At 40.0% G+C, this 26,786-nt stretch overlaps 1 protein-coding gene across 9 annotated transcripts in view; it reads left to right on the top strand.

The window, feature by feature from the left end:
- Positions 1–13,390, top strand: part of Pus10 (pseudouridine synthase 10) — a 78,348-nt gene extending 64,958 nt beyond the window's left edge. For 8 of the 9 annotated variants that reach the window (XM_008844476.3, XM_029569003.1, XM_029569000.1 and 5 more), the window contains 2 exons: positions 10,081–10,180; positions 11,740–13,390. In XM_008844476.3, coding sequence (XP_008842698.1) covers positions 10,081–10,180; positions 11,740–11,778 — 139 coding nt within the window. In that variant the 3' untranslated portion in view covers positions 11,779–13,390. The remainder of the gene's footprint in view (positions 1–10,080; positions 10,181–11,739) is intronic. The other variant, XM_029569004.1, reaches the window with a different exon arrangement.
- Positions 13,391–26,786: the final 13,396 nt, after the last annotated feature.

The following is a 26,786-nucleotide window of genomic DNA, read 5'->3' as shown; positions in this document are numbered from 1 at the left end:
GCTCTCCAAAGCTATGAGAGCTAGCCTTCAGGGAAAGTGGCTTCCAGGTCAGTTCCAGCTCCATTGCTCCAGATTCTGTGTCCAAAGTATGTTCTGTCTTTAGCAGTAATGCCTTCAAGTTCTGGGAGGCCATCAAGGGCTGTGGCAATAACCTATGTAATTTTGGGAGTCTCTTGGGCCACCCTGCCTGGCCAACAACTCAAAGGAAGGTTTCTCCTGTCTGGCACTGTTTCTTGTTATGTAGCCTTTAGCTATACACATGGACTCACTTAGAGATATTATATGTGTCACTTGTCATTAGGTTGTTTGGACTAATATGATTTCCTCTGTTGTTGTTGTTGTTGTTTTTTACACTAGCTAGGCATTATTTATTTCTCCTCTCTCTCCCCATCTAACCCTTGCACCATGACTTCCCCATTTAAAGTGTCCCCTTTTCCCTCATTTCTCCCTTGATAATACCATTCTCCTATGGTCTCTTGAGCTCCTTCTTTCCCTTTAGCCCCAAGTTCTTTGTATAACCTTCCTTCCCCCCTTCCATTTAAATACCCCCATTTTATCCATTTCTCCTTTAGTAACACCTGTCTCCTACTGTTCTTCTTGCTCAGGTTCCTTCTCTTGCTTTACCTCCCTGGTTCCTTTATCATTTATCCTGGTTCCTGGAGTTACATCAGGATACATACTCAGATATGAGGATTTGGTGCTAGGATCCACATATGAGGGAGAATGTATGTCATATGTTTTTCTGAGTCTGTGTTACTTCACTTAGTATGAAGTAGAACAGTTAGAACAGTTTCTACTTCTATCCATTTACCTGCAAATTTCATTATCTCATCTTTCTTTACCACTGAGTAGATCTCCATTGTGTAAATGTACCACATTTTCATTAACTACTCATCAGTTGTGGAGCACTTAGGTTGCTTCCATCTCTTAGCTATTGTGAAAAGAGCAGCAACAAACATGGATATACAAGTATCTCTGCAATAGGATGAGTGCTTTGGGTACATGCCAAGGAGTGGTATAACTGGGTCAAATGGTAGGTCCATTTTTAGAGTTTTAAGAGTTCTCTGGGGCTGGAGAGATGGCTCAGTGGTTAAGAGCACTGACTGCTCTTGCAGAGGACCTCGGTTTGATTCCCAACACCCACATGGTGGCGACGAACCATCTGTAACTCCAGTTCTAGGGGAATCCAAAGCCCTCTTCTGACCTCCACAGCATTGCACGACATGGGTGCACTCGAATACATGCAGGCAGTACACTCATACACATAAAATAAAAATAATAAATAAAATCTTTTTAAAAAAAGTTCTCCACACTGCTTTCTATAGGGGTTGCATGAATTTGCAATCCCACCAGTAGTGAATAGGCATTCCCCTTTCTCCACATCCTTGTCAACATTTGGTATTATTTGTTCTCTTGATCCTAGCCAGTCTGAATGGGGTAAGGTGATACCTTAAGGTGGTTTTAATTTGCATTTCCCTAATTACTAATGATGTTGAACACTTTTTAAGACTTTTCTTAGCTATCTTTATTTCTTCGTTTGAGAAGTCTCTGTTGAGATCTATAGCCCATCTTTAAGTTGGGTCACTTGCTTGAGTCTTTGATTTTTGAGTTCTTTATATATTCTGGATATTGACCCTCTGTCAGATGTGTCACTGGTAAAGATTTTCTCCCATTCTGTGGGTTTTCTCTTCACTTTCTTGGTTGTTTCTTTTGATGTACAGAAGCTTTTTAGTTTAATGAGGTCCCACTTGTTGATTCTTGATCTTAAGTCCTGAGCAATTGATGTCCGGTTTAGAAAGTCCTTTCTTGCACCCATATCTTGTAGGGTACTGCCTATGCTTTCCTCTAACAGTTTCAGAGCCTCAGGTTTCATACTGAGGTAATTGATTCATTTGGAGTTGACTTTTGTGCAAGGTGAAAGATAAGGGTCTAGTTTCATTCTTCTACAAGTGGACATCCAGTTTTGACAGCACCATTTGCTGAAGATGCTGTCTTTCCTCCAGTGAGTGTTCTTGACCCCTTTGTCAAATATGAGGTGGCTGAAATTGCATGTATTCATGTTTGGGTCTTCAGTTATGTTCCAGTGATCTATAGATCTATTTTTGTGCCAGTACCCTGCTGTTTTTATGACTATAGCTCTGTAGTATACTTTGAGATCTGGTATAGTAATCTCCCTGGCATTGCTCTTTGTGTTCAGGGTTCCTCTGGCTATCCAGAGTCTTTTGTGCTTCCTTATGAATTTTAGGATTTTTTTTTCTCATTCTGTGAAGAATGTCATGGGGATTTTTGGTTGGGATTGCATTGAATCTATAAATGGCTTTTGGTAGAATGGTCATTTTCACAATATTAATTCTTCCATTTCATGAGCATGGGAAAGCCTTCCATCTCCTGATGTCTTCCTCAATCTCTTTCTTTAAAGATTTAAAATTTTCACTGTAGAGGTCTTTAATGTCTTTGGTCAGGTTTATTCCAAGTTTTTTTTTTGAGGCTATTGTGAATGGGAGGATTTCCAAGTACTTTGTCCAATTGCTTGTTATTGGTATATAGAAAGACTACTGCTTTTTGTAGATTTATTTTATAACCTGCCACTTTACTAAAAGTGTTAATCATTTCTAGGAGCTTTCTGTTGGAATATTTGGCATCTCTTAGGTATAATATCATATCTGCTGTTGCCTGAGTTCTCTCGGGGCCTTGTGCTATCAGACAAACCATATAACATATTTTTATGTGAGTTTATACTGGGGGGGCGGGTAACTCACAAAGAAACAAACACCAGGTGCCCAGCTCTGTGCCGCAGTAGCCTGCCATTCCAGATTGTGAGCCCACCACTCCAGATTTCACCCACGGCCCACCCATAGTTATTGTTAGCTTTCACCCACCCCTTGTGGGCCCCTAGTCTCACCCCAGGTTGGTAAATGCTGGGCCATTTGTTCTCACTAGCTCTTGTCGCAGCTCTTGTCTAAGATGGCGCAGAAAGCCCCTCCTCCTGTGGCTAGCTCTTCTCAGTCAATTCTCCTCAGCAGGCCCTGCCCCTTGGAGGAAACAGGCTGTTCAGAACACACTCCACCCCTTTCTTCTGCTCTTACAGTCTTTCTGCCAATCTTCTGCTAAGGTCCCTGAGCCTTAGAGAGGGTGACAGATATAAGGCGATCTCTTTTGTATCATGGTGAGATAGTGACTTCTTGGGCCTTCCCATTATTTGTCTTTAAGCCATGGCCATTGATCTATCTCAGTGGTGTTTCTTCTACTATAAAGACAAATGGAGGGAAGTAGACACATTTAAACAAACATGAATGTAAATACAAATGACTAGACAATATCCCAGTAGGTGTGCTATATTAATTAAACAGTATACTTGTGATGGCTTCCCCATTAGGGCCTGTAGCCTTTCTTGACCCAAGGTGTTGGCCTGGTCTACAGCACCACATGTGTGTTCCACCCCTAGGAGCGGGCCTTATCCAATTAGAAATTTGTCAGTTGTACATATGTTGGTCAAGCCATTATTGCAATTGCAGGCATTGCTTGGCATGTCCATAGTGTGCAGCACATGGGGTCCATTGTTGAGTAGACTCATAGGGGATTCTTTCTTTCCCAACCATCTGCATAGCACCTTCTGGCAATATGAACTTTGACCATCCAGTGGCATGGAGTTTTTTGGCTTAGTCTCAGCTCCATCTCTTCTTCTCCCGTCCTCACATCATGCAGGGCCTTCAGCAACATGGCCTTACCAACCTTTCTAGTGTACAACTAACATTAGTGGCAATAACCTGGGTTAATTTGAGAGCCTCTGGGATCTCTCTCTGACCAACAGCTCATAGGGGGGCAATCCATCCCTGGTACTGTAGATTTTCTTAACAGTTGTGTAGTTTGGGAGTCTCTGTCTTCATCTTACCCAACCATAAAACTCCAAAGAATGTTACAGCTGTAGCTGACTTTTGCTTCTTCAGATATCTTTTAAACGGGTTTCATATCTGTAAAACACTTGAAGGAAGGTTAACATCATATATTAAATCGATCATAGACAAGCTCTAACAGCATGGAAAGGTTTTATCCATTCGAATTAACTGTTTTCTCCATAGATCCTTGTTAGGTACCATAGCATGGGTACAAGGTATTAATTTGGTTAGCTCTTTACCATCTTTAGTTATCCCTTTGGAGTCATTTTGCACTTGGGGGATTTTACATGGAGTCTCTTTGTATTCTTTTATTCTTGATACACTTACAGGTGTTGGCTCCAGTTGCCTGACCCTGCACTGGACTAAGGAGGCAGGGGTTTTCTCCTGTCCCCACTGCACCTATTGGTTCCTTGAGTCAGGCAGGCCCTGGGTCTGCCTCCTGACTGTAGCTATATCTGTCATTTCTCCATTGACCACACCTGGCTGCTGGGGGGAGAACTTGGTGGGAAAAACTGCTTCCACCCCTAGTATAGCCTATATCAGAATCCTTGGGGATTCTTATCCACCCCGGGACAGTTTTTATCCTTTGAATGCCTTTTGTAAACTATTCTTCTGGTTTTAAAGCCTTGCAGAAACTCATTAGTACTGAGTTTGGTTTTCTATCAATTTTTTTTCTGTGAATTTGGGCTCGACATAAGTCTTGCCACATTTGTCTTCGAGTAACCCAAGTGGATCATTTCTTCAGTCTGTTTTTTTTTTTTTTTAAATAACTTTTATATGATGTTCTGTTATTCTACAGATGTGTTTTACATGCAGGTCAGAATCATTTAGATTTGCCAAAGCCTGTCTCACTTTACAAAGATCCTGTCCTATTAAAGGGCTTAGGAAAACCATTAAAGCCCCATACCATTCTCGAGGTCCTAGTTGAATTAAGCTTTCCTTCATATCTCTGGTGAACTCAGTCTTATCTGGCCCAGTGAACTGGACATCATTATTGCTTTTCTCATACCTAGTTCCCTCAGTAATGCCTGCCCCTCCTTTGTAGTCCTCCAGCCTCTGCTAATCATGTTAGTCTCCCTTGGTGACAACCATGTATTTTTTATGCCTTCAACCAGCCATCCTGTTAAGGACTGCTCCCTCTGCATTGGCCTAGGTTGAACAGCCTATCTTGCAAGAATGGATGGGTGGTTATATAACAGCTGTAAAGCTTCTGAAAGACCTAGACTGATGTCATTTGCTTCTATATCCCATACTCTCACAAGCCACATGGCTAGGGTCTCTCTGATCACTTGCTTATAAGTTTTTTCCTAGTTTTAACAGTTCCAGCGTGGAGTATTTCCTAGCTACAGCACTGTTAGCTTTTTTCCCTCTTGTATCAATGGTTGAATCTGGGGGGCAGCTTTATCTACTTTTATTTTTAGGTCTTTTTTTTTTTTTTTTTTAACTATTATCTGTCTTTTCCTGAGTCCTTGGACCTTTTTTTCCTCTCTCAAGCTCTGCAACTGGATCTGCCAGGACCTCCCTAGTCTTTTCAGCTTCCCCTGCCTGGGGCACATCTTTTATTATGCAAAGTGGCCATACCCCCTCTCTGGGCATTCTGTTTGTGGCCAGAGCCAGTAAAAGATTTTCTAGCCTCTGCACAACCTTTAACAAATCTTCACATACCCGCAACATGCCCCGACATTTACAACACAGCTGTGGCCCACGCTTCTGCATGGCCGACCCATTTTAGTTACATATTTTATAATCCATTGTAAAAACGACATCAGCACCGCTGTCAGCTCTCTAGCTTTTTCCAAACTTCTGCAGTTTGTCATTTTAAGCAACTTCATCCTGTCGACTTGTGCCAATTTTGTTGCCCGAGTTCTCTCGGGGTGTCTTGTGCTATCAGACAAACCATATAACATATTTTATGTGAATTTATTATAGTTTATACCATGGGGGTGGTAACTCACAAAGATACAAACACCAGGTGCCTAGCTCTGTGCTGCGGGAGCTCACCATTCCAGATCATGAGGCTACCACTCCAGATCACTCCCGTGGCCTGCCCATAGTCACCGTTAGCTTTCGCCCACTCCTCGTGGGCTCGTAGTCTCACTCCAGGCTGGTAAATACCAGGCTATTTGTTCTCACTTGTTCCTGTCATAGCTCCTGTCCAAGATGGCACAGAAAGCCCCTCCTCCTGTGGCTAGCTCTTCACAGTCAGTTCTCCTCAGCAGGCCCCACCCCTTGGAGGAAACATGCTTTTTGGGACACATCTGCAAAAAGGAATAATTTGACCTCTTTTCTAATTAATACTCCTTTAATTTCCTTCTCTTGTCTTATTGCTGTAGCAAGAATTTCAAGTACTATATTTCTGATTTTAATGGGAATACCTCCAGTTTTTCTCCATTTAGAATCATGTTGGCTGTAGGTTTGTTGTATATGGCTTTAATTATGTTGAGGTATGTTCCCTCCAGTCCATTTCCCTCTAGGACTTTTAACACAACTATATGTTGAATTTTGTCTAAGGCCTTCTTTACATCTATTGAGATAATGACCATGTAGTTTTTTTTATTTAAGTCCGTTTATATGATTTATGACATTTATTGACTTGCATATATTGAACCATCCCTGCAACTTTGGAATAAAGCCAACTTGGTCATGGTGGATGATCTTTTTGATATGCATCTGTATGCGGTTTGCAAGCATTTTGTTGAGAATTTTTGCATCTATGTTCATTAAGGAAATGGGTCTGTAGTTTTCTTTTTTGGTTGTGTCTTTACCTAGTTTGGGTATTTGAGTGATGCTGGCTTCATAGAAGGAATTTGGAAGTTCTCTCTCCGTTTCTATCTTTTTGCATACTGTAAGTAGTATTGGATGCAGATCTTCTTTAAATGTCTGGTAGAATTCTGCTGTCAATCCATCTGGGCATGGACTTTTTTTAGTTGGGAGGTTTTGTATTACTGTTTCAATTTCCTTATATGTCATGGGTCTGTTTGAGATGTTGATCTCTTCTTGGTTTAGCTTTGGTGATAGTCATGATTTTAGATATCCACCCATTTCTCTTAGGTTTTCAAATTTAATAAAGTATAGATTTTTAAAGTATTCCCTTATAATGTTCTGTATCATTCTGGTGTCTGTGTGATGTTTCCCCTTTCATCTCTGATTTTGTTGATTTGGAGTTACTCTTTTTTTCTTTTAATTAACTTGGCTAAGGATCTATCTTGTTTATCTTTTCAAAGATCCAGTTCTTGGATTTGATGATTCTTTGTATTGTTTTCTTTGTTTCTATTTCATTAATTTCTGTTCTGATTTTTGTTATTTCTTCTTGTCTTGTCTACTGGGTTTGGGTTTCATTTGTTCTTGCCTTTCAAGAGTCTTGAATTGCAATGTTAAGTCATTTATTTGTGCTCTTTTTGATTTTTAATGTAGGCACTTAGAGCTATTAACTTCCCTCTTAGGACTACTTTTAAAGTGTCCCAGAGGTTTTGTTGTGTTGTATTGTCCTTTTTGTTTAATTCCAGGAATACTTTTATTTCTTTCTTAATTTCTCCTTTGACCCATTCATCGTTCAGGAGTGTAGTTACTAGGGCTTCTTCCAGTGTTTATTTTAAACTTTATTGTACTGTGGGCTGATAGAATGCATGGAATTATTTCAGCTTTTTTGTATTTGTTGAGGTTTATTTTGTGCCCTAGTATGTGGTCAGTTTTGGAGAAACTTCCATGGAGTGCTGAATAGAAAGTATATTCTTTGGTGCTTGGGCAGAATATTCGGTAGATGTCTGTTAGGTCCATTTGATGTATGGTATTGTTTAATTCAGATGTCTCTGTGTTTATTCTTTGTCCAGTTGACCTATCTAATGGAGTCAGTGGGGTATTGAAGTCCTCTACTATTAGTGAGTTGGGATTAATCTATGTCATAAAGTCCTATAGTACTGTTTTAATGAAGTTGGGTGCACCAGAGTTTGGTGCATATATGTATGTTCATGATTGTAATGTCTTCTTAGTCAATTTTTTCTTTGATCAGAATGAAGTGACCCTCTTTATCTTATCTAATTAGTTTCAGTTTAAAGTCTAGTTTGTCAGATATTATAATTGCAAACCCTGCATGTTTCTTAGTGCCATTTGCTTGGAATTTTTTTCCCATACTTTCACCACAATATAGTGCCTATCCTTGAAGGTGAGATGGGTTTCTTGCAGATAACAAAAAGATGGATTTTGTTTCTTAATCCATTCATTTATCCTGTGTCTTTTGACTGGGAAGTTCAGTGTATTGATATTTAAAGTTATTATTGAAAGATGTGTATTGGTTCCCAGCCTTTTATTCTGCTTTCATTCTTGGTCTAACTTTGTGTTTCCACAGTTCCTCCCCTTAGTTTCTTTCTGTTGCCCCTTGGGTCTAGTTGTTCCTCTCTTCAGCTCTTTGAGAATTCTCTGAAAGGCTGGTTTTGTGGACATGAATTCTTTCAGCCTAGTCATGCTGTAGGAGATTTTTCTTTCCCCTTCAACTATAATAGACATTTTTGTTGGGTAAAGTATTCTGGGTTGGCTTCTGTGGTCATTTAAAATTGGAAGTACTTTGGTCCAGGCTCTTCTGGCTTTCATAGTTTGCATTAGAAGGTCAGCTGTATTTCTGATGGGTTTATATGTGACTTCTTCTTTCTCTTTTGCAGCTTTCAGTATTCTCTCTTTGTTCTGTACATTTAGTGTTTTTACTATGATGTGTCATGGGGAGTTTCTTTTCTGATCCTGTCTATGTGGTGGTCTATGTGCTTCTTGTATTTGTATGGGGATGCCTTTCCTTAATTTTGGTAAATTTTCTTCTACAATCCTGTTGAAGATCTGGTCAATACCATTATCCTTAGATTCTTCTCCTTCCTCTATGCCTATGATATGTAAATTTTGTCTTTTCATGGTGTCCCACATTTCCTGCATATTCCATTCCTGTGTTTTTAAAATATTTTCATAATCCTTACTTGAGTAGTCCAGTTCTTCAACTTTATCTTCCAGTCTTGATATTCTGTTTTCCATTTTGTTCATTCTATTGGTGAGGATTTCTCCTGTCATTTCTAATTGACTTATTGTTTCATTTCCTTCTTCATTTCAGCCTGACTTTTCTTCAATATTTCTATCTCTTTTGTGAATTCAATCAGAAGTTTATCCATATCTTCTTTTAGTTCTTTGATTTGTTTGTGTATTTAAATTCATTGAATTCTTTGATCATATTTATGATTGTTCTTTTAAATTCTGTGTCCTGGGTTATCTCTAGGGGGTTCTCATTGTACTGCTCTTCTATAGGACTGTTGGTGTTTGATGGGGACATATTATTTGAGTTTTTCATATTTTTTTGTTGTGATTTTGGCATGTGAACTTCTTTTGTTTGTAATTCTGGTGTGAGACTCAAGCCTTCCTTTGTTGAGTATTTTTGTTTGTAATTGATGTACTTTCATTTTCTTATTGGTTATGAAAAGCTTGTTGGTCTAGGCTTCAGGTTCTCCCTTTTGATTTTATATTGGAGGGACCAGATAGCTCTAGTCCAGCTTCTCTGGAGTTCTGGCAGAGGCCCAAGTCAAGCAAGAATCAGATGCTCTCAGGCTTCCTCCTAAGGTCTACGTGCCTCAGGGTGGAAGGCTGGTCCCAGAATCTATCTTTACATATTATACAAGCCACATATTCATCACTTTATTTGGGTCCTTTCAGTATTTCAAGTATTTGTCCAGATGATTAAACATGGGTGGTAGAAGGAAATGACACTATTTTACTTTTTTTTTTTTTTTTTTTAACCCAGACTGGTCTTGAACTCTTAAGCTTAAGTAATTCTTCTGTCTCAGCCTCCTAAATGGGACTAGAGATCCATACTTGTGCCCAGTGCTGCTTGACATGTTGACCATAACTTTATATATAGGCCTTGTGAGAAAAAAAGAATACTACATATCACTTATACCGTAATATGCTGATGTTAGGACAGTTTTCAAAGACTTCAAAGTTCTGTGCTTTAAATACAGAAGACTGGGATTCAGAATTTTAAATATCTATATTTCCAGGCTGATACTTTGTTTATAACCTAATCTGACTTGGGTTTTTTGTATCAGAAATGACTTCTGTTTCATAATGTTTTTGCTTTTGTTTATTATTTCTTTTCCACTTGCCAAAATAGCTGGTATTGCATGGTTATTCTCATTTTTTCCTTAAATAGACCTAGCTATATTAAAGAATTTGTACATGGAGACTTTGGGAGAACCAAGCCAAACATTGGCTCTTTGATGAATGTGACCGCAGACATTCTTGAGCTAGATGTAGAGGTAAGCTATTTAATGGTGGAATGCACATTTTCAAATTGAATTCGGCCAAGTTAGGCCCTGTGGCTTTAAGCCAGATAGCACTACCTGTCTCCATGGATATTGGACAACAGTAAAATCTCACTTTAGCTTTGTATCACAGGGAGGGACTGTCCTTTGAATTCTTATTTTTTAAAAATATTTTATTTATTATTTTTATGTGTATGTGTGTATTGCCTGCATGTAGGTAAGTGCATCTGTGTCGTGCAGTGCCTGCGGAGGACAGAAGAGGCTGTCGGATCCCCTGGAACTGGAGTTAAGGACAGTTGTTAGCTGCCATGTAGGTGCTGGGATTTGAACCTGGGTCTACTGCAAGAACAGCCAGTGTTCTTAACTGCTGAGACATCGCTCCAGCCTCTTGAATTCTTATTTTTTAAAAATACAGGTTCCCATTTGTGACACTTGTAGATTAATTATATAGCTAATTTAGTAATTGGCATCAGTTACTATCACTTACTGGTTTACATATGGCATCAGGTCAAATCCTTAAACAAAACAAGGAAATGAAGTTGTAACCGCCCTTTGGAATTCTAGGGTTCATTTCCAGTCTTGATTTGTTTTATAAAAAATATAAGGGTTGCCGGGCGTGGTGGCGCACGCCTTTAATCCCAGCACTTGGGAGGCAGAGGCAGGCGGATCTCTGTGAGTTCAAGGCCAGCCTGGTCTACATAGTGAGTTCCAGGACAGCTGGGGCTACAGGGAGACCCTATCTCAAAAAAACCAAAAAAAAAAAAAAAAAAGTAAGGGTCTGTGCAGTGGCTCAGTGGGTAAGGGCACCAAACCTGACAACTTGAGTCTGATACCCAGAACCTACATGGCAGAGAGAGAACGAACTCTCAAAGTTTGTCCTTGAACCTCCACATATGCATGCCCCCCTCACAAATTTAAAAAATAATTAAGTAAATGTTTAAAAATAACTTAAAACAGCTGCTTCTAGGTGATCTCATTCATTTACTTCACATCTAGTTAAGTTACAAACAGGACTATATAGGTTTACAGGCTACTTGAGTACAGCCATGTGCTGTAGAATAGTCTACTAGATGACATCACCTAGTGATATCACAGCTTAAGTTTAAGAACATTCTGATGTTTGCACAGTGGTGGAATCTTGTAATGACCATTTCTGGGAATGTGGCCCCACTGTTAAGTGATGCATAACTACATTTGTAAAGAGAAGATGGTAAAGTGAAGATGATCAGAGGAAGAGTCACTGAGACTCTTTGACAGAAACCAGTATAGCTGCCTAAATTTGAATGTTTTCTTTACTCATTAAAACATTAAAAATTTTAATTGATTCTCTTATGAGTTGAGGTGCAATTAGTAATTAAGTAACACAGTATTGCTTTTAAGTTAATTGAGAAATAGACCTTGGGACCAAGAGTCCCTGACTAGACTTTAAAGTTGTAAAGCTCAGTGTTGTTCTCTTCATCCAATATAATTTCATCTTTTGCATTGTACTAAAGCTATCCCCAGCAAATGCTTGCCAGAATATCCATTTTAATGACTTGTTTTCTCTCTTCTAGTCTGTAGATGTTGACTGGCCACCCGCTCTGGGTGACTAGCTCTCACATTTGGACCCAAAGATAGGGTTTTGTGGCATGACGTGGACATCCCTGCAACATATCCTAGAAAATGACTGTTTACCCACCATAACGGTGTTTTCAAAACCACTTGGATCATGTTGATCTATTTCTAAAATTTGTTGTAGCATCTCAGGATCTATATGGATGTGTTTTTTGGTTCGGCTGTTCTGTTGTATGATTTCTCTCATTCCCTGTTTCATTCCACCCGAAAACCAAACTGTGATTCATAAAACCAATTTCTTTCTCAATTCTTTTACTTAGAGAGGTGGACAAACAGGAAACAGTCTGCTAATCTGACAAGCCCTAACTTCTTTCAGCAAGATTTCCTAGCTGGGCGTGGTGGCACACAACTTTAATCCCAGCAAAGGGAGGTGGATCTCTGTGAGTTTGAGGCAAGCCTGATCTGTACAGGGAGTTCCAGGCCATCTGGGGCTACTGGGAGACCTGTCTCAAAACAAAACAAACAAACAAAAAAAGATTACCTCCACAAGAGAGATATTACCTTTAAAATAATGTTCTAAAAATTTCAAATTATCTGCATAAATATTACTAGATTCATGTAGTATAATATCCTATAATCTATCAAACACAAATCTGGCATCATTAATATTTTCCCAGTAAGTCTCAAGCAAGCTGCTACCAGTGGAAAGTATTTTAAGGTGTGACTTGTCAAAAATCTGATGGCCTTACCTCACTGTTTTGACAGTCTAAAATTGTCAGTACATGTCTCCTGTGGGGGCAAGTGAGACTTTAACATCTGAGCATAGCAAGGTAAGACACTTTCATAAATCTTTTAAGAGAAACAAGTGCCTTCAATAACTTCAGTCCCAGGGTTAAGAATATGAAAAACTGAAATTACTAAACAAAGACATACTATTTCATAGTGTTAAAATGTATTGTCTAATTTCAAATATTTTACTGAGGCATTTAGGGTATTGTCTTTAATTTTATAAATATGGAAACCAAAAGAATAGTTAAATGGCACCTAAAATGATTAGTTACTTTCATATCCAGGTCTAGAACTGAAGCTTGTTAGTCTTTAGGGTTCTTTTTAGTAAACCCTTATAGATCACCTGCTGTACCTATTGTATGACAGAGACACCTAGGGTGCCAACTAGATGCACTTAGCCATGAGACTGACTTCTGGAATTTACCAGAAAAAGGCCAGCAGGTATCTCATTTGACCTCATATAATTATCATTTTAAATAAGTCAGTCATCAGATGAAGAAAATGAATTAATCATTACAGATTCCAGAAAAGAAGCTCAATAAAATCTAGACTTCAGTGTAATTTTCATCAGCTCAACCACTGGGGCTTTTTAATTTATTTTTTGATACATGTGAGATTTGAATAGTATTTGATTGTATTTCTCATCTCTGCACACCATAACAGATCCTAAACTCAGTTTAGATACTCTATCAGGACATAGCTTTAACTGTCATACAAGGGAAGCCTACTCTGTTGAAACCACGTCTTGACATATGTCAATACTAGCAAAGAATTGTTTTCATTTTTTTTTCAATGCCAGAAAATGAAAAGGGAATAAGAGAAATAAACTGATTTAAAAGTGAAAGACTTCTGTGTGGGTATTTCAGTTTTTCATGAAATTTTGCTGTAAAAGAGGTTGAAGTAATTTGTCTTTTGCATGTTTCTTTGGCTCAGCTTTGAATCCAGTGGCCCTCCAACATGGAAGAATCAGACCTTTCTAGCTAGCTAAAATTAGATTTCTGTTTCTTTAATATTTTATTTATTATTTTTATTTTATGTGTATGAGTGTATTGCCTGCATGTATGTGAGTGTGCCTGTGTTGTGCAATGCCATGGAGGTCAGAAGGAGGCGTCAGATTCCCCTGGAACTGGAGTTAAGGATGGCTCATAGCCGCCATGTGGGTGCTGGGACTCGAACCCAGGTCCTCTGCAAAAGCAGTCAGTGCTTTTAACCGCTGCACCATCTCTCCAGCCCCTGTTTCTTTTGAAAAATTTGTTTTATTTTATGTGTACAAGGTTCTGCCTCAATATATGTAGAGCACTATGTGAGCATAATGTCCACAGAGACTAGAAGAGGGTGTAAGATTCTCTGGGACTGGAGTTACAGATAGTTGTTAGCCACCATGTGGGTGCTGGAACTGAACCCAGGTCCTCCGCTCCAGTGCTCGTAACTGCTGAGCCATCTCTCCAGCCTCTCAGACTTCTGTTTCTTACATTCTTTTCCTGTTCAGGTGGTAAACAGTAGTTCTACACTAATTCCAAATGTCTGTATGATTTTGAAACACAGGTTGTTAAAGGTTAATGTAGGCTTCTGTTAGGCAGAATGAGGAACAGCATTGAGAGTGGTCGTTCCCTGGTCTACACAGAATTTGTAAAGTTAGCCTTGGTTCCCTCTGGAAGCTTCATGTAAACTGGAAGCATTATTAATGACATTTAGAAGCTCTTTGTGGTTCTTTGTGTCAGATATACCGTGTAGTTATTTAGGAAAAGCATCAACTCTGAAGACCTGGAAAAGCCAAGAAAAAACAGAATTGATAAAATGAGAATTTCCCAAGTAAGATAACTAGTTATATTTGCAAGTTGAATGAAGTGAATTTATAAAATTTAAGAAATTTTCATTTTATAATAGAAAAACATTTTTCTTTTGGAGCTTTATTCTTTGACTTTTTTTTAAGCTTGAACATAGAGTTTAATTCACTAAAAATTCCATATAAACCTCCATCCCATTACTCCTGAGCTATGAACAGCTTTTGGACTCAGCCTTGCAGCAGCGCCATATAGAGGCAAGATCCGGGGGCTCTCGGGCAGCCCCCTGCATTCTCAGCCCCTCTGTCAGAGGGAGGCCAGAACTCGGCACTCTCTGGTGGTCTGCTGAGATCAGAGCCGCTACACTGATGGAGGTCGGAACCCCCCCTCCTACTCTTTGATTTTTAAAAATTAAATTTATTCTTTGTGAATTTCGTACATGTACGCGATACATTCTGGTCATACTCCCCCATCTTTTCTTACCTCCCAACAAGTCTCCTTCCCACTTTCTTTGTCTTTGTTTTGGTTTCATGAGTCCTGAGTTTGAATGTCTGAGTGGGCATGGGTATGGATGGTGCTATCCACTAGGGCATGGTGGACTCACCAGTGGCTGTATCACTGCAAACAATGACTCCCCTCCAGGCATCCACCAACAGCCAGGAGAGCCTTAGGAAGGGGCAGGGCCTCACAGTTCCTCCCCTGTCCATTCAGGAAACTGCAGTTATGAGCTCATGCTTTCTATAGCCATGAGAGGCCCACACATGAGAAAGAACTGGGGTGTAAGCTTGCTTTGTGGGCGAGGGCACTGGAGATAGGGTCTCACTATATAGCTCAAGCTGGCCTTGAACTCATGGTCCTCCTGCCTCCCAAAGTGCTGGGATTACAGTCTTGCATCACAACCCCTCCTGATGTAAGCTTTTCTGAACTGATTTTAAAATGACACCTTTTTTTTTATTATGAAAAACTTTCATATTTTAAATTTTTTCCATTTTGAAATAATTCCAAAGTTAAAAGTACTAGGAGAAGTACAAAGGGACCTTTCCCCCGAGCTGCTGTGTCAATGATATCTCACCACTTCAAACACATTGGTATGCAATTCCTAAAGATGTTCTTCTGAATCACAATACACCCACCATATCAGAAAGTCCACAGACAGATCACCATTACCTAACCCACAGCCTCACTCAGATGTTGCCACGTGTCACACCAGACTTCAAGTGCTCACACTTGGTATTCAGTGATTGTGTCTAATCTACCAATCTGAAAGTAAGTCTTTCTTTGACATTCGTTCAGCATCTTAAAATTTCAGACATGGTATTTTGTAGACTGTTTCTATATTTGGGTTTCCTGATGCTTCCTTATTAGATTTATGTGTACCTTTGTTTTTGTTTTAAAAGATTTATTATTATTGTTTATTTTTTGTGTATGTAAGTGCATCTGCATCATGCAATGCCTGTAGAGGTCAGAAGAGGGTGTCAGATCCCCTGGAACTAGAGTTACAGATGGCTGTTAGCTGCCATGTGGGTGCTGGGAACCAAACCCAGGTCCTCTGCAAGAGCAGCCAGTGCTCTTAACCCTGAGCTGTTACTCCAGCCCCTTGTACCTTTTTTTTTGCTGAGACTGTCACCGAAGAAATGTGTTCTTGCATGTCAACAGGTGTCAACAGTTGCCTCTGTCCAGTTACTGATGGTTGGGCATTATCAATTGACTAAGGTACTGTTTACCAAACTGCTCTACTTTTATTGTTGCTTTTTGTTTTCCTCTAATTGTATTTTGTAAACAGATCAAATCTCACTCTTTAGATTTAGCATCTACTGAAAATTTCCACCTGAAATATTACTGATTGCTCAGTGCTGTCAAATGCCATCTCCTTCACATTTATGATTAGTTGGCCCTATGGAAAGGTAGAGCCTTCCCCTCTATTCATTCATGTATGTTATTGTGGAGTGCAGCCTTGTTTTTATTTGCTGTGATGCTGGGACTGAACCTGAGGCCTCATGGCCTCATGTATGCAGTGGGCATCTATCACTAAGCCACACACCTAACTTATGGCTTCTCATTTTATTCAAGGAGGTTGTGATTTGTTACTAATAGCATTTGTTTTTATTTCTAAGTATTGATTTGGGCAGTGGGAATTCCTTCAAGCTGGTTTCTCTGTCCTTTTAACAACACTCTTTTTTTTTTTGTCTCTTTTGAGATAGGGTCTCCCTGTAGCCCCAGCTGTCCTGGATCTCGCTATGTAGACCAGGACGGCCTTGAACTCACAAAGATCCGCCTGCCTCTGCCTCCCGAGTGCTGGGATTAAAGGCGTGCGGCACCACTCCTGGCTCAAGATCGTATTTTTAAATTTTAATTTTAAAAAAGAATAATTTATGTATGTGAGTGTTTGCCTGTGTGTATGTACACTTGTGTGTGCCTGATGACCATGAAAGTCAGAAGAGGGTGGCAGATCCCTTGGACTTCGAGTTACAAGCAGGTATTAGGTACTGTATGTGTGCTGGGAACCAAACCTGGGTCTTGGAAGAGCAGCAAGTGCTCTTAACCACTGCACCATCTCTCCAGCCCCTAATCTGTTTTTTGAGACAAGTGAGTCTTAAGTTGTTCAGGCTGACCTTGAACTTCCTGTATAACTGAAAATAATATTGAACTTTTGATCCTCCACAGCCAATTGATTATAGGCGTATGCCACCATGCTTGATTTATGTGATGCTGGAGATTGAATTCAGTATTTAGAAACCAAGATCTGGGGACTACTTGTGATCGTTGCTCTGTGACACTGCCATTCTTAAGCCCTCACACAGAAGACAGTGAGAGTTCACAGATACATTCCACACCACACATAAATCTAGAAATTTCTATCAACATCTATCAAAAGCTATGAGTTTAATGTGGGAATGTCTAACGTCTACCTTCTACTTTTCAAAATTCCTTTCCCTAATGGTAAGAAATCTGGCTCTCATCAACCTCAACATATGTGCCATCACACACACACACTCAACAGATAAAACTCCATTAAAAATAACCATCTCCGATAGCTGTGGTGGTGCCCGCCTTTAATCCCAGCACTTGGGAGGCAGAGGCAGGCAGATCTCTGTGAGTTCCAGGCCAGCCTGGTCTATAGAGGGAGTTCTAGGCCAGCTGGGGCTACAGAGAGACCCTGTCTCAAAAAAAGACTCCCCTCCCCAAATAACTATTGCTGCCTCAAAAATTCTAGCAAGACAAATGCTAGCAAGACAAATTCAACAGCATATTCAAAAGATTGCTCACTATGGCCATGTAGGATTTATCCCAAGGATGCAAGGGTCAACATACTCAGATCTATAAATGTGATCCACTACATTAACAGAACAAAGGGCAAAACCTACATAATCATCTCAATACATGAATAAAAAGCATTTGGCAAAATTCAACATCATTTCATGATAAACAAATTAGGTATAGAATATACCTCAGCTAAATATTGTATACGCCAAAACCAATTAAAATTTTGTCACTTTTAGAATAGTTCTAAAATGTGTATGAAACAAGAGATCTCAAACAGTTAAAGCACTTTTAAGCTAAAAGAACAAAGTTGGAGAGATAGGCATGGTTGACTCATTCTTGAAATCCTGGGACTCAGGAGGTAGAGGCAGGAGGATCATGAGTTTGAGGTCATCTTGGGCCAGCCTGTGTTATACAACAAGGCCTGTCTCCAAATAAAGAACATCCTCGGGATGTAGCTCCGTTGGTGGAATGCTTGCCTAGCATGTGTGAGGCCCTGCTCAACACCCCTAAAACTGTGCATGGTGGTGCACATCTGTAATGCTAGCACTTGGGAGGTGTGTGGTAGGAGGGTCAGACATTAAAGGTTATTCTCAGTTACAGAGTTCGAAGCCAATCTGGGCTATGAGACCTTGTTTCAAAAACAACAAAAAACTAAGCTGGAGGAATTATACTACTTCATTTCAAAAAATGACCCCCCTCCCCACCAAATCACAATGTAGCATAGTCAAAAAATGTAGCATTTGCCTAAGTAGATGCATATGCTAAAGCCCGGAAGTAAATCCATGCGTTTAGAGCCAGCTATTTCTGATAGATGTGGTTTGAAAGAGAAATGTCCTCCATAAGCTCAAGTATTTGAACACTTCATCCCCACCTGGTGGTGCTAAGCCGCTGTGGGGGCTACTGGACTCTTTAGGACTCTTTAGCCTTGCTGGACGAATGTCATGGGTGGGCTTGAGAGTTCACATAGCCTTGCCTCACTTCCAGTCACTCTGTGCTTTCAGTTTGCAGATGTGGATCCTCAGCTTCCTGCTCCTCCCACCATGCTCCCCACCATGATGGACACTTATCCCTGTGGAACCCATAAACTCTTCCCTAGGTCACTTTTGGTCATGGTGTTTATCCCAGCAACAGAAAAATAACTAATACAGGTGCCAGGAACACACAATGGTGAAAGCACAGTCCCTTCAAAAAAAGACATAGGGAGGGGCTGGAGAGATAGCTCAGTGGTTAAGAGCACGGGCTGCTTTTGCAGAGGACCTGGATTCGAATCCCAGCCCCCACATGGTGGCTAACAACCATCTGTAATTCCAATTCCAGGGGATCTGATGCCCTCTTCTGACCTCTGCAGGCATTTCCCAGCATAGGTGCACTTACACACATACAGGCATAACACTCATACACATAAAATAAATTTTAAAGAAAGACACGGGGGAGCTGGGGGCATACAGGGAAGAGTCTGTCCTTTAAAAAAATGGTGTGGGGGAGAAACTGGATTTATCTGTATATGTATGAAATAAGATCCTTAAATCACATCACATATAATGATCAACTCAAAATGACTTCATATTTTAAAACCTGAAACTCAAATTCCTAGAAGAAAACACTGGGGAGAAGCACCATGACAGAGGTCTGAGCAGTTTCAGGGTATATATCATCAAAAAAACAGCCAGCAAAAGCACAAACAGAAAGGATACCAGAACTGAAAAGCTTCGGAATACAAAAGCAATGGATAAAGTAAAAAGTCAACAGACAGAAAAGAGAATATTTGCAAAAAATAATGGGATAATAATATCCAAAAGTCAACTCAATAGCAAGAATATAAAGGATGTAATCTGTGAAATAGACCAAAACCCTATATATAACATTCTCAAGAAGCATACAAATGGCCAACAGGCCTACGGAAGAAACACCAGCTAATCATCAGGTAAGCACAAATTAAAACTTCAATGAGATACCACCTCATATCTATGAGAATGGTTATCAAAAGCAAGATAGGAACAGGAAAAAAAATGGCTCAGCAGTTAAGAGCATGTGCTGCTTTTGCAGAGGACCTGAGTTCAGTTCCCAGCACCCACATTGGGTGGCTCACAACTGCCTGTAACTCCAGCTCCAAGGGATTCAACATCCTCTTCTGATCTCCACAGGTGTGCCCATACACACACACACATACACACACACACAGAATTTTTAAAAATCTCAGAGGAAAGATAACAAGTGTTGGCAAGAGTATGGAGTACAGAGAACCCTTGTAGTGTTGGTGAGAAGATACATTAGTACAGCTGCTATGGAAGTTACTAAAAAAAATTAAAACTAGAACTACTCTGATCTAGCAATCCAATTACCAGGTATATATGCCAAGGAAATGAAATCAGTATGTCGATACCTGCACTCCTGTTCACCACAGCATTATTCACAATAACCAAGGAGTCCATCTACATGTCAATCGATGGATGAATGGATAAAGAAAATATGATACAAATATACATGGAAATAGTATTCAGCTATAAAAAGGAAATCTTGCCAGGTGTGGCAGAACACACCTTTAATCCCAGCACTTGGGAGGCGGAGGCAGGTGGATCTCTGTGAGTCCAAGGCCAGCCTGGTCTACATAGTGAGTTTCAGGACAGCTGGGGCTACAGGGAGACCCTGTCTCAAAAAGACCCCACCCCCAAAAAAGGAAATCTTATTTGCAACAACATAGGTGAGCCTTGAAAGTAAGCCAGGCATAAAAAGACAAATAACATATGATCTTGCTTGTATGTAGAATCTGAAAAAGTTGAAGTCATAGAAGAGGAATGGGATGGTGGATACCTGGGCTTGGAGGGCTGGGGTGCACTTGAGAGAGAATGGATAATATTGGTCAATGGGCACAAAATTTTTTGTCAGTTTAAAGAACTAAAATGGAGGCCAGTGAGATAGCTCAGTGAGTAAAGGCAGCAGCTCCCAACCTGACAAGCAGAGTTTAATCCCTGGATCCCACACTGTGGAAAGAGAGAATTGACTCCTGCAAGCTGTCCTCTGCCCTCCACAAATGTGTGCATGACACACACACACACACACAAATATCTAATAAAAATTTAAAATCTAAAATTGAGAGAGAGAGAGAGAGAGAGAGAGAGAGAGAGAGAGAACAGCAGAGAGCTTGATCTCAAGTCTATTCTCTCCCATTGTTTCTCCTTCCTTGAACCATATGAAGTCAGCGAGGCAGCTGTCTGTGAGCCAGCAAGGGCTCTCAACAAACCCACTCTGAGACTTCTACCTCCAAGTCTGTGAAAACGAGTTTGTATTGAAGTAAAAGAAAAAAAAATTATAATGAAAATGTGATGAACATTAAGGAAATTTCATTGATATTTTTATAAGAGCAAAACTTCAGCAAGGATTTTAGGAAAAACATTATTTATTGCCAAGAAAAAAATCACAGTATACAAAAATATTACAAAGGAAACACAATATACTGTACAATAAAAGGCATTTAGACATTTTAATATTGTATCTGATACAAAGTTTGATTTTAAGTAACAATACATGAGAACCTTAAAAATTAATTTCAACAGTGCTTTGAAATTCATTATCAAACATGTAAAAATAGGATTTCAGACCTGGGCGTGGTGGTGCAGGCCTTAAATCCCAGAACTCTGGAGGCAAAGGCAGGTGGACCTCTGTGAGATCAAGGCTAGCCTGGTCTGCAAAGTGAGTTCCAGGCCAACTGGGGGTACAGGGAGATCCTGTCTCAAAAAGACCAAAAAAAAAAAAAGGTGCGGGGAGGGGGGGAGAGTTTCAAATGTAGAGGTAGCTCAATGATAGAGCAGTTGCCTAACATGTATGAAATCTTGGGTTCAATCCCCAGTATGACACTCCTGCTCCCCCTCAAAAATCCAAACTTTTAAAACCAGATGGCCCATACCTATAATCCCAGCAACTGGGAGGTACAGGCAGGTAATCAGAAAATCAAAATAACAAAAGACAAGATTTTACTATTCTTCTGGAATCTGTGTTACAACCAAAAGTATTTTAAAATTATTGACTGTTTGATTCAGGTCTCACTATGCTGCCCAGGCTGGTCTTGAAATCCTGGGCTAAGCAACCCTCCTGCCTCAGCCTGGGAAGTCCTGGGGCTATAGGCATGTACAGCTGGTCCACCAAGAGCAATGAAGTCTCATGAAGACTGTCATAATGTGCTCCAACCTTATCTATTTACCACATTTTATGCAAAGTTATATTGTGAATAAGAAGTTTAAGAAGAAAAATATACAAATGAAATTTGATGCTTTACCAAAAATTTATACTTTATCTGCTGATATCCTTAAAACCTCAATTTATGTTAAATAACATCTTCATGTTCATTATTTTAAATTATTACTCAAGATGTTCATGAATTTTATTTGTAATCCCTCAAAGTTTTGAAAGCTAAACAAACACCCCAAAACTAAAGTTGTTTAGAAGGCAGAGGGTAGAAGATCTCTGAGTTCAAGGCCAACCTGGTCTACACAGCAAGTTTCAGGCCAGCCAGGGCTACACAGCGAGACCCTGTCTCAGAAAACAAATAAAAAACAGAAAAAGCACTGAAGTTGTTGAAACAAGTCCAAGAACGTTAAGAGTACTTATTCCTTTAAGTAATTGGTAGCAGGTGGCATCTATCCCAAAGGCACATTTATAACAGTGTGGTTACTTTAACATGAGTGGATTTTTAGTCTTTCTGCATACATGAAAATATTTACAGATTAATATTTTTGAGATTCAGTCTTACCCATTTAACCTTGTTTAAACTGTGCAAAGATATTTAGTTAAAATATTCATTTGACTAAGTCTTAAAGGCATTAAACTGGACAAACACAAGTGATACCTTTCAGTGTGGCAACTTCATAAAAGTCAAATTAACTCCCAATTCAAGATCAACTACAAAGAAATGAAGGGTTACAGAATTTCAATGGCAAAGTCCTACCCACAACAGGAAGTAGTCAGAGTAAGGCCCAGAGAAGCTTCTCCATTATCTGGCATTTAGAGATGGCAGTCTAGAGAAATTCATCTCAGAGTCTCACTAAAGCATTTAACCCACTGTGATTTTTCTCTATTGGGGATAAAGTAACTAGGACTAGAGATTAATTAGGGGCATATGATAAACACAGCTGATGGAGCATCACATTTGATTAACACAATTTACAGTGTTTCTTGAGCATTATTCAGTACAAAATACTTCTTGGAAAGTAGCAAGGTTGGGTTTTGTCTTTTCCAGGGGTGGGTGGGTATTAAACCTAGGCCTGTGCATGGTAGGCAGGTGTTCTACTGAACTATAAACCCCCAGAACCTTTTTTCACTTTTTATATTTTCAGATAGGCTCTCACAAAGTTGCCCAGGCTGGCCCTGAACTCATTCTGCAGTATAGGCAGGCCTTGAACTTGTGATCCTTCTACCTGAGCCTCCTGAGTATCAGGGATCTTACAGGCCTGTACCATCAGACCCAGATTGGCTAAGTAAACAGAAAACAGTCCCTAGTCTTTTCATTTTTCCCATGATGGCATAAGATAATCCTTTAGTACATCAATTTATAATTAAAAATTAATATGGTGCGGCAGGGCGTGGTGGTGCATGCCTTTAATCCCAGCACTCAGGAGGGAGAGGCAGGCGGATCTCTGTGAGTTCAAGGCCAGCCTGGTCTACATAGTGAGTTCCAGGACAGCTAAGTCTAGAGAGACCCTGTCTCACTCACCACTGAAAATGCAGTTTTCCTGGGGCACTGGGTTAACAGTTGACAACTCAGTTACCCTATACACTAAGACTGTGAGGAGAGAACTAGTTACCAAATTTAAAGGCCATTAAGATTTTTTTTAACCAAAATACTCCAAATTTCATTTTAATGATTAAATCAACAGTTCAAGAAAAGGAAATACAAAACCAGGTGTGATGGTACACACTGGTGGAGTTAAGAGGCTCAATGTTCACGGTCATAGCCATATAGGGAGTTCTAGGCTAGCCTGGGATACATGAGAATCTCTCTCTCTCTCTCCTAGCCTGGGATACATGAGAATATCTCTCTTTCTCTCTCTCTCTCTCTCTCACACACACACACACACGCACACACACAACCCCCCCCCCCCCAAAAAAAAGCACTGGGGTGGGGGATATATACAACAAATGTCTTAAATGGATAGTCAACCTTATGAGTAAATTAAAATTCTATTAATATTAAAATATTGCTTCTCAGAGTGGAGGGATGATACAGCAGTTAAAGGCCATTAAAATTCAGATAGTAGGTTATGGATCAGTGAGATGGCTTAGCAGGTAAAGGCACTTACACAAACCTGATGATCTAAGTTCAATCTTTGGTTCCCACATGGTAGGAGAGAACTCCTGCAAGCTGTCCTCTAACTTCTATACTCACATGCCCAGTAATATACTCTCTCTCTCTCCTCTCTCTCTCCTTCTCCTCTCTCACACACACACAATAAATAAATGTGTCTTTAAAAAGATAGTAAGTTATGATGACAAAAATAATAGTGGTTCAGAGGTACTGACTGGGAAAAGGCATGAAGAAAACTGTGTCCTAAGCACAATGGCCATATGGGTTTTTATATAAGTAAAAGTTCTTCAGACTGTACCATGTTTGTGCAGTTAACTGTACGTACTATCCCCCATAAAAAAAGAAACGTCTTTGAGAACAAGAGCTTAATCTAATTGGCTGCCTGTCTTCTACATAGAACACGGCACATTGCACAATCTACATTTTAAAATGTATTATATGATTACATGAATACTGAAGCGTCTGGGGAGGGGTACGATGTCAAGGGGCTCCTGAGGGGTGCTTGAGATTTAACCTGCCACACACAGTGGCAGGAGTTCTACCTGACATCACTATGTCTGAGAGCTGCTTTGGATCTCACAGGGCTTCTGGGTGGTTTTTGTACATGTGCGTGTGTGTGTGTGTGTGTGTGTGTGTGTGTGTGTAAACAATTTTAGGGATAAAACCTAAGGCTACACTAGGCAAATGCTCTACCACTAAGCTACATACCAGCCTCTGCAGGACAGGTTTTTTAAGAAAAGGGAGGCAGTAGGCTAGAACAGAAGTGTGTTCAAGACAAGAGGTCTTCCATCAGTACTTCCTGCTATGTTCCTTTCCTTTTAAAAACTCTATCCTTGTATATAATTTCTTTTAATCACTCTTACATCAGTTTTACCATTCCCTCTCAAAAAAAAAAAATAAATAAATAAAAGCTACCACTTACTCAGCACCAACTATGCCACAGACTATGTTAGGTGCTGGAGACCCAGCGATGAATGAGACAGATACTTATCTGACTACAAGCCAGTGAAAGGTCTGTAGGATGGGCGCGGTACATTCACAGCTGCACCTCAGCCAGGTGTGGGACCAAGCCTTGAGGAGGAGCCTGCTGTTATGGGACCAGCACTAGCAGAGGCAGAATATGTAGAATATATGGAGGCCTAAGATTTTTTTTTCCCAAAAAAAGCCAACTGTACAATACATAAGAGGAATGGACTATTTTTTTAGCTGGACCACAAGGAAAAATTTTTATTGGGAAAGCAGAATGGAGGCTCTTACAGGAATGAGGGAGAGATGCAAGAGATTTTTTGTAGGCAGGCTCAAAAGGACTAGTATGAATTTAAGGAGACACTAAAATTTGACTTTGAGATTTCTATTAAATGTCTTGGGGTGAGTGTGGTGGCGCAACCCTTTAAACCCAAAGGGGGAAAAATTATATATATATTCAGGTAACAGCATAAGCCAGAATGCTACTAAGCATTGGAGTGCTAGAGGAGCCAGGTCACAGATGCTCGAGACAAAGCTGAAGTTGTGGAGTCCCATGAGATTGCACGGAGGAAACAGCACCACCCAAGGGCTGGGTTAGGAATTCAGCAGAATCTTGTCCGCCACAGAAACACAAGTGGTCAACAGGTAGAAGTTTTTGACAGAATGGACAGGAATGGTAACAGCTGATAAAAAGGCATGGGGTTTGACATGGGTGGGGTGAGTCCAAGACAGAGGCAGATAGGCGAGGAAGGACTGAGAGGTGAGGAGACAGGCTGCAGCACTTCTGAGGTCGGGGTGTGGAAGGGACGGCCAGGAGGGAAGCTGCTGGTACTCTGGGGGATTCTTTTGTTCTTTCCTTTTAAAAAGGCTCAAGAAAATATTGATTGTGTTTATAAACAGAAAGAAGAAACTAAATAGTGATGTGGGGATACAAGGACCACTGCATAAGCAGAATTTGAAAAGGCCCATTCTCTCAAAACTGAGGCCAAAGTACAAATACAATTATGGATAAGAGGAAACATGAAGCAAAATGCATTAAATTATAAAAAAAAAAATGTCGATGGTCAGTAAATAGCACCTGGAAATTTTTAAAAATCAATCACAAATACTTAGAGATGTAGAAGTATCTTAATTCAAGTTATAGAGGAAAAGCTGTGAAACAAGTCAGTGCTTATTTAAAAATCTACCGAGCTATTCTATTCTAACAGCTGTGTGTAAATTCATCAGCACTAACACAGAGTTACTAAGATTTTGTGCTGATGATGTAGCTCAATTGGTAGAGTATTTGCCTATTTTGCACAAGGTCCTAGGATTGATCCTTAGCACCATAAAACCTCACTACAAGCCAGGTGTGGTGCTGCATGCCTTTAATCCCAGCACTTGGGAGGCAGAGGCAGGAGGATATCTGGGAGTTCCAGGCCAGCTGGGGCTACAGAGAGATCCTGTCTCAGTAAGACAAAAAAAAAAAAAAAAAAATCTCACTGTGGCAGCACACTCCTGTGATCCCAGCACTCTCCTGCGGTAGAAGCAAGAGGATCAGGATCAAAAGTTCAAGGTCACCAGAAAGGTGGTGCTCACCTTTAATTCTAGCACTAGGGAGGTGGAGGCAGAGGAGGAGGATCGCTGTGAGATCAAGGCCAGCCTGGTCGACATGAGTTCAGGCCACCTGGGATTACAGGGAAACCCTGTTTCAAAAAAAAAGAACAAACAAAATCCTTGGCTACATAGTTTGAGGCCACTCTGGGCAACAAGAAACCTCGTTGCAAAAACAAACAAAACAAAAACAAATAAAATTACTAACATTCATACTTTAAAAAAAAAAAACAAAAAACCTTTTCTCCCAAATGCTATATGGAGACATTTTGGGTTCATATTCTGAAGAGAAAAAAGTTGTATATTTAGGTATTTTTCCTAAAGATGAATTCCACTAAAAGTGCATTATGTC

Source organism: Nannospalax galili, unplaced genomic scaffold, assembly GCF_000622305.1.
Source record: "Nannospalax galili isolate Female #2095 unplaced genomic scaffold, S.galili_v1.0 scaffold682, whole genome shotgun sequence".
Classification (NCBI taxonomy): domain Eukaryota; kingdom Metazoa; phylum Chordata; class Mammalia; order Rodentia; family Spalacidae; genus Nannospalax; species Nannospalax galili.
This window is presented reverse-complemented; position numbering and strand designations above follow the sequence as displayed.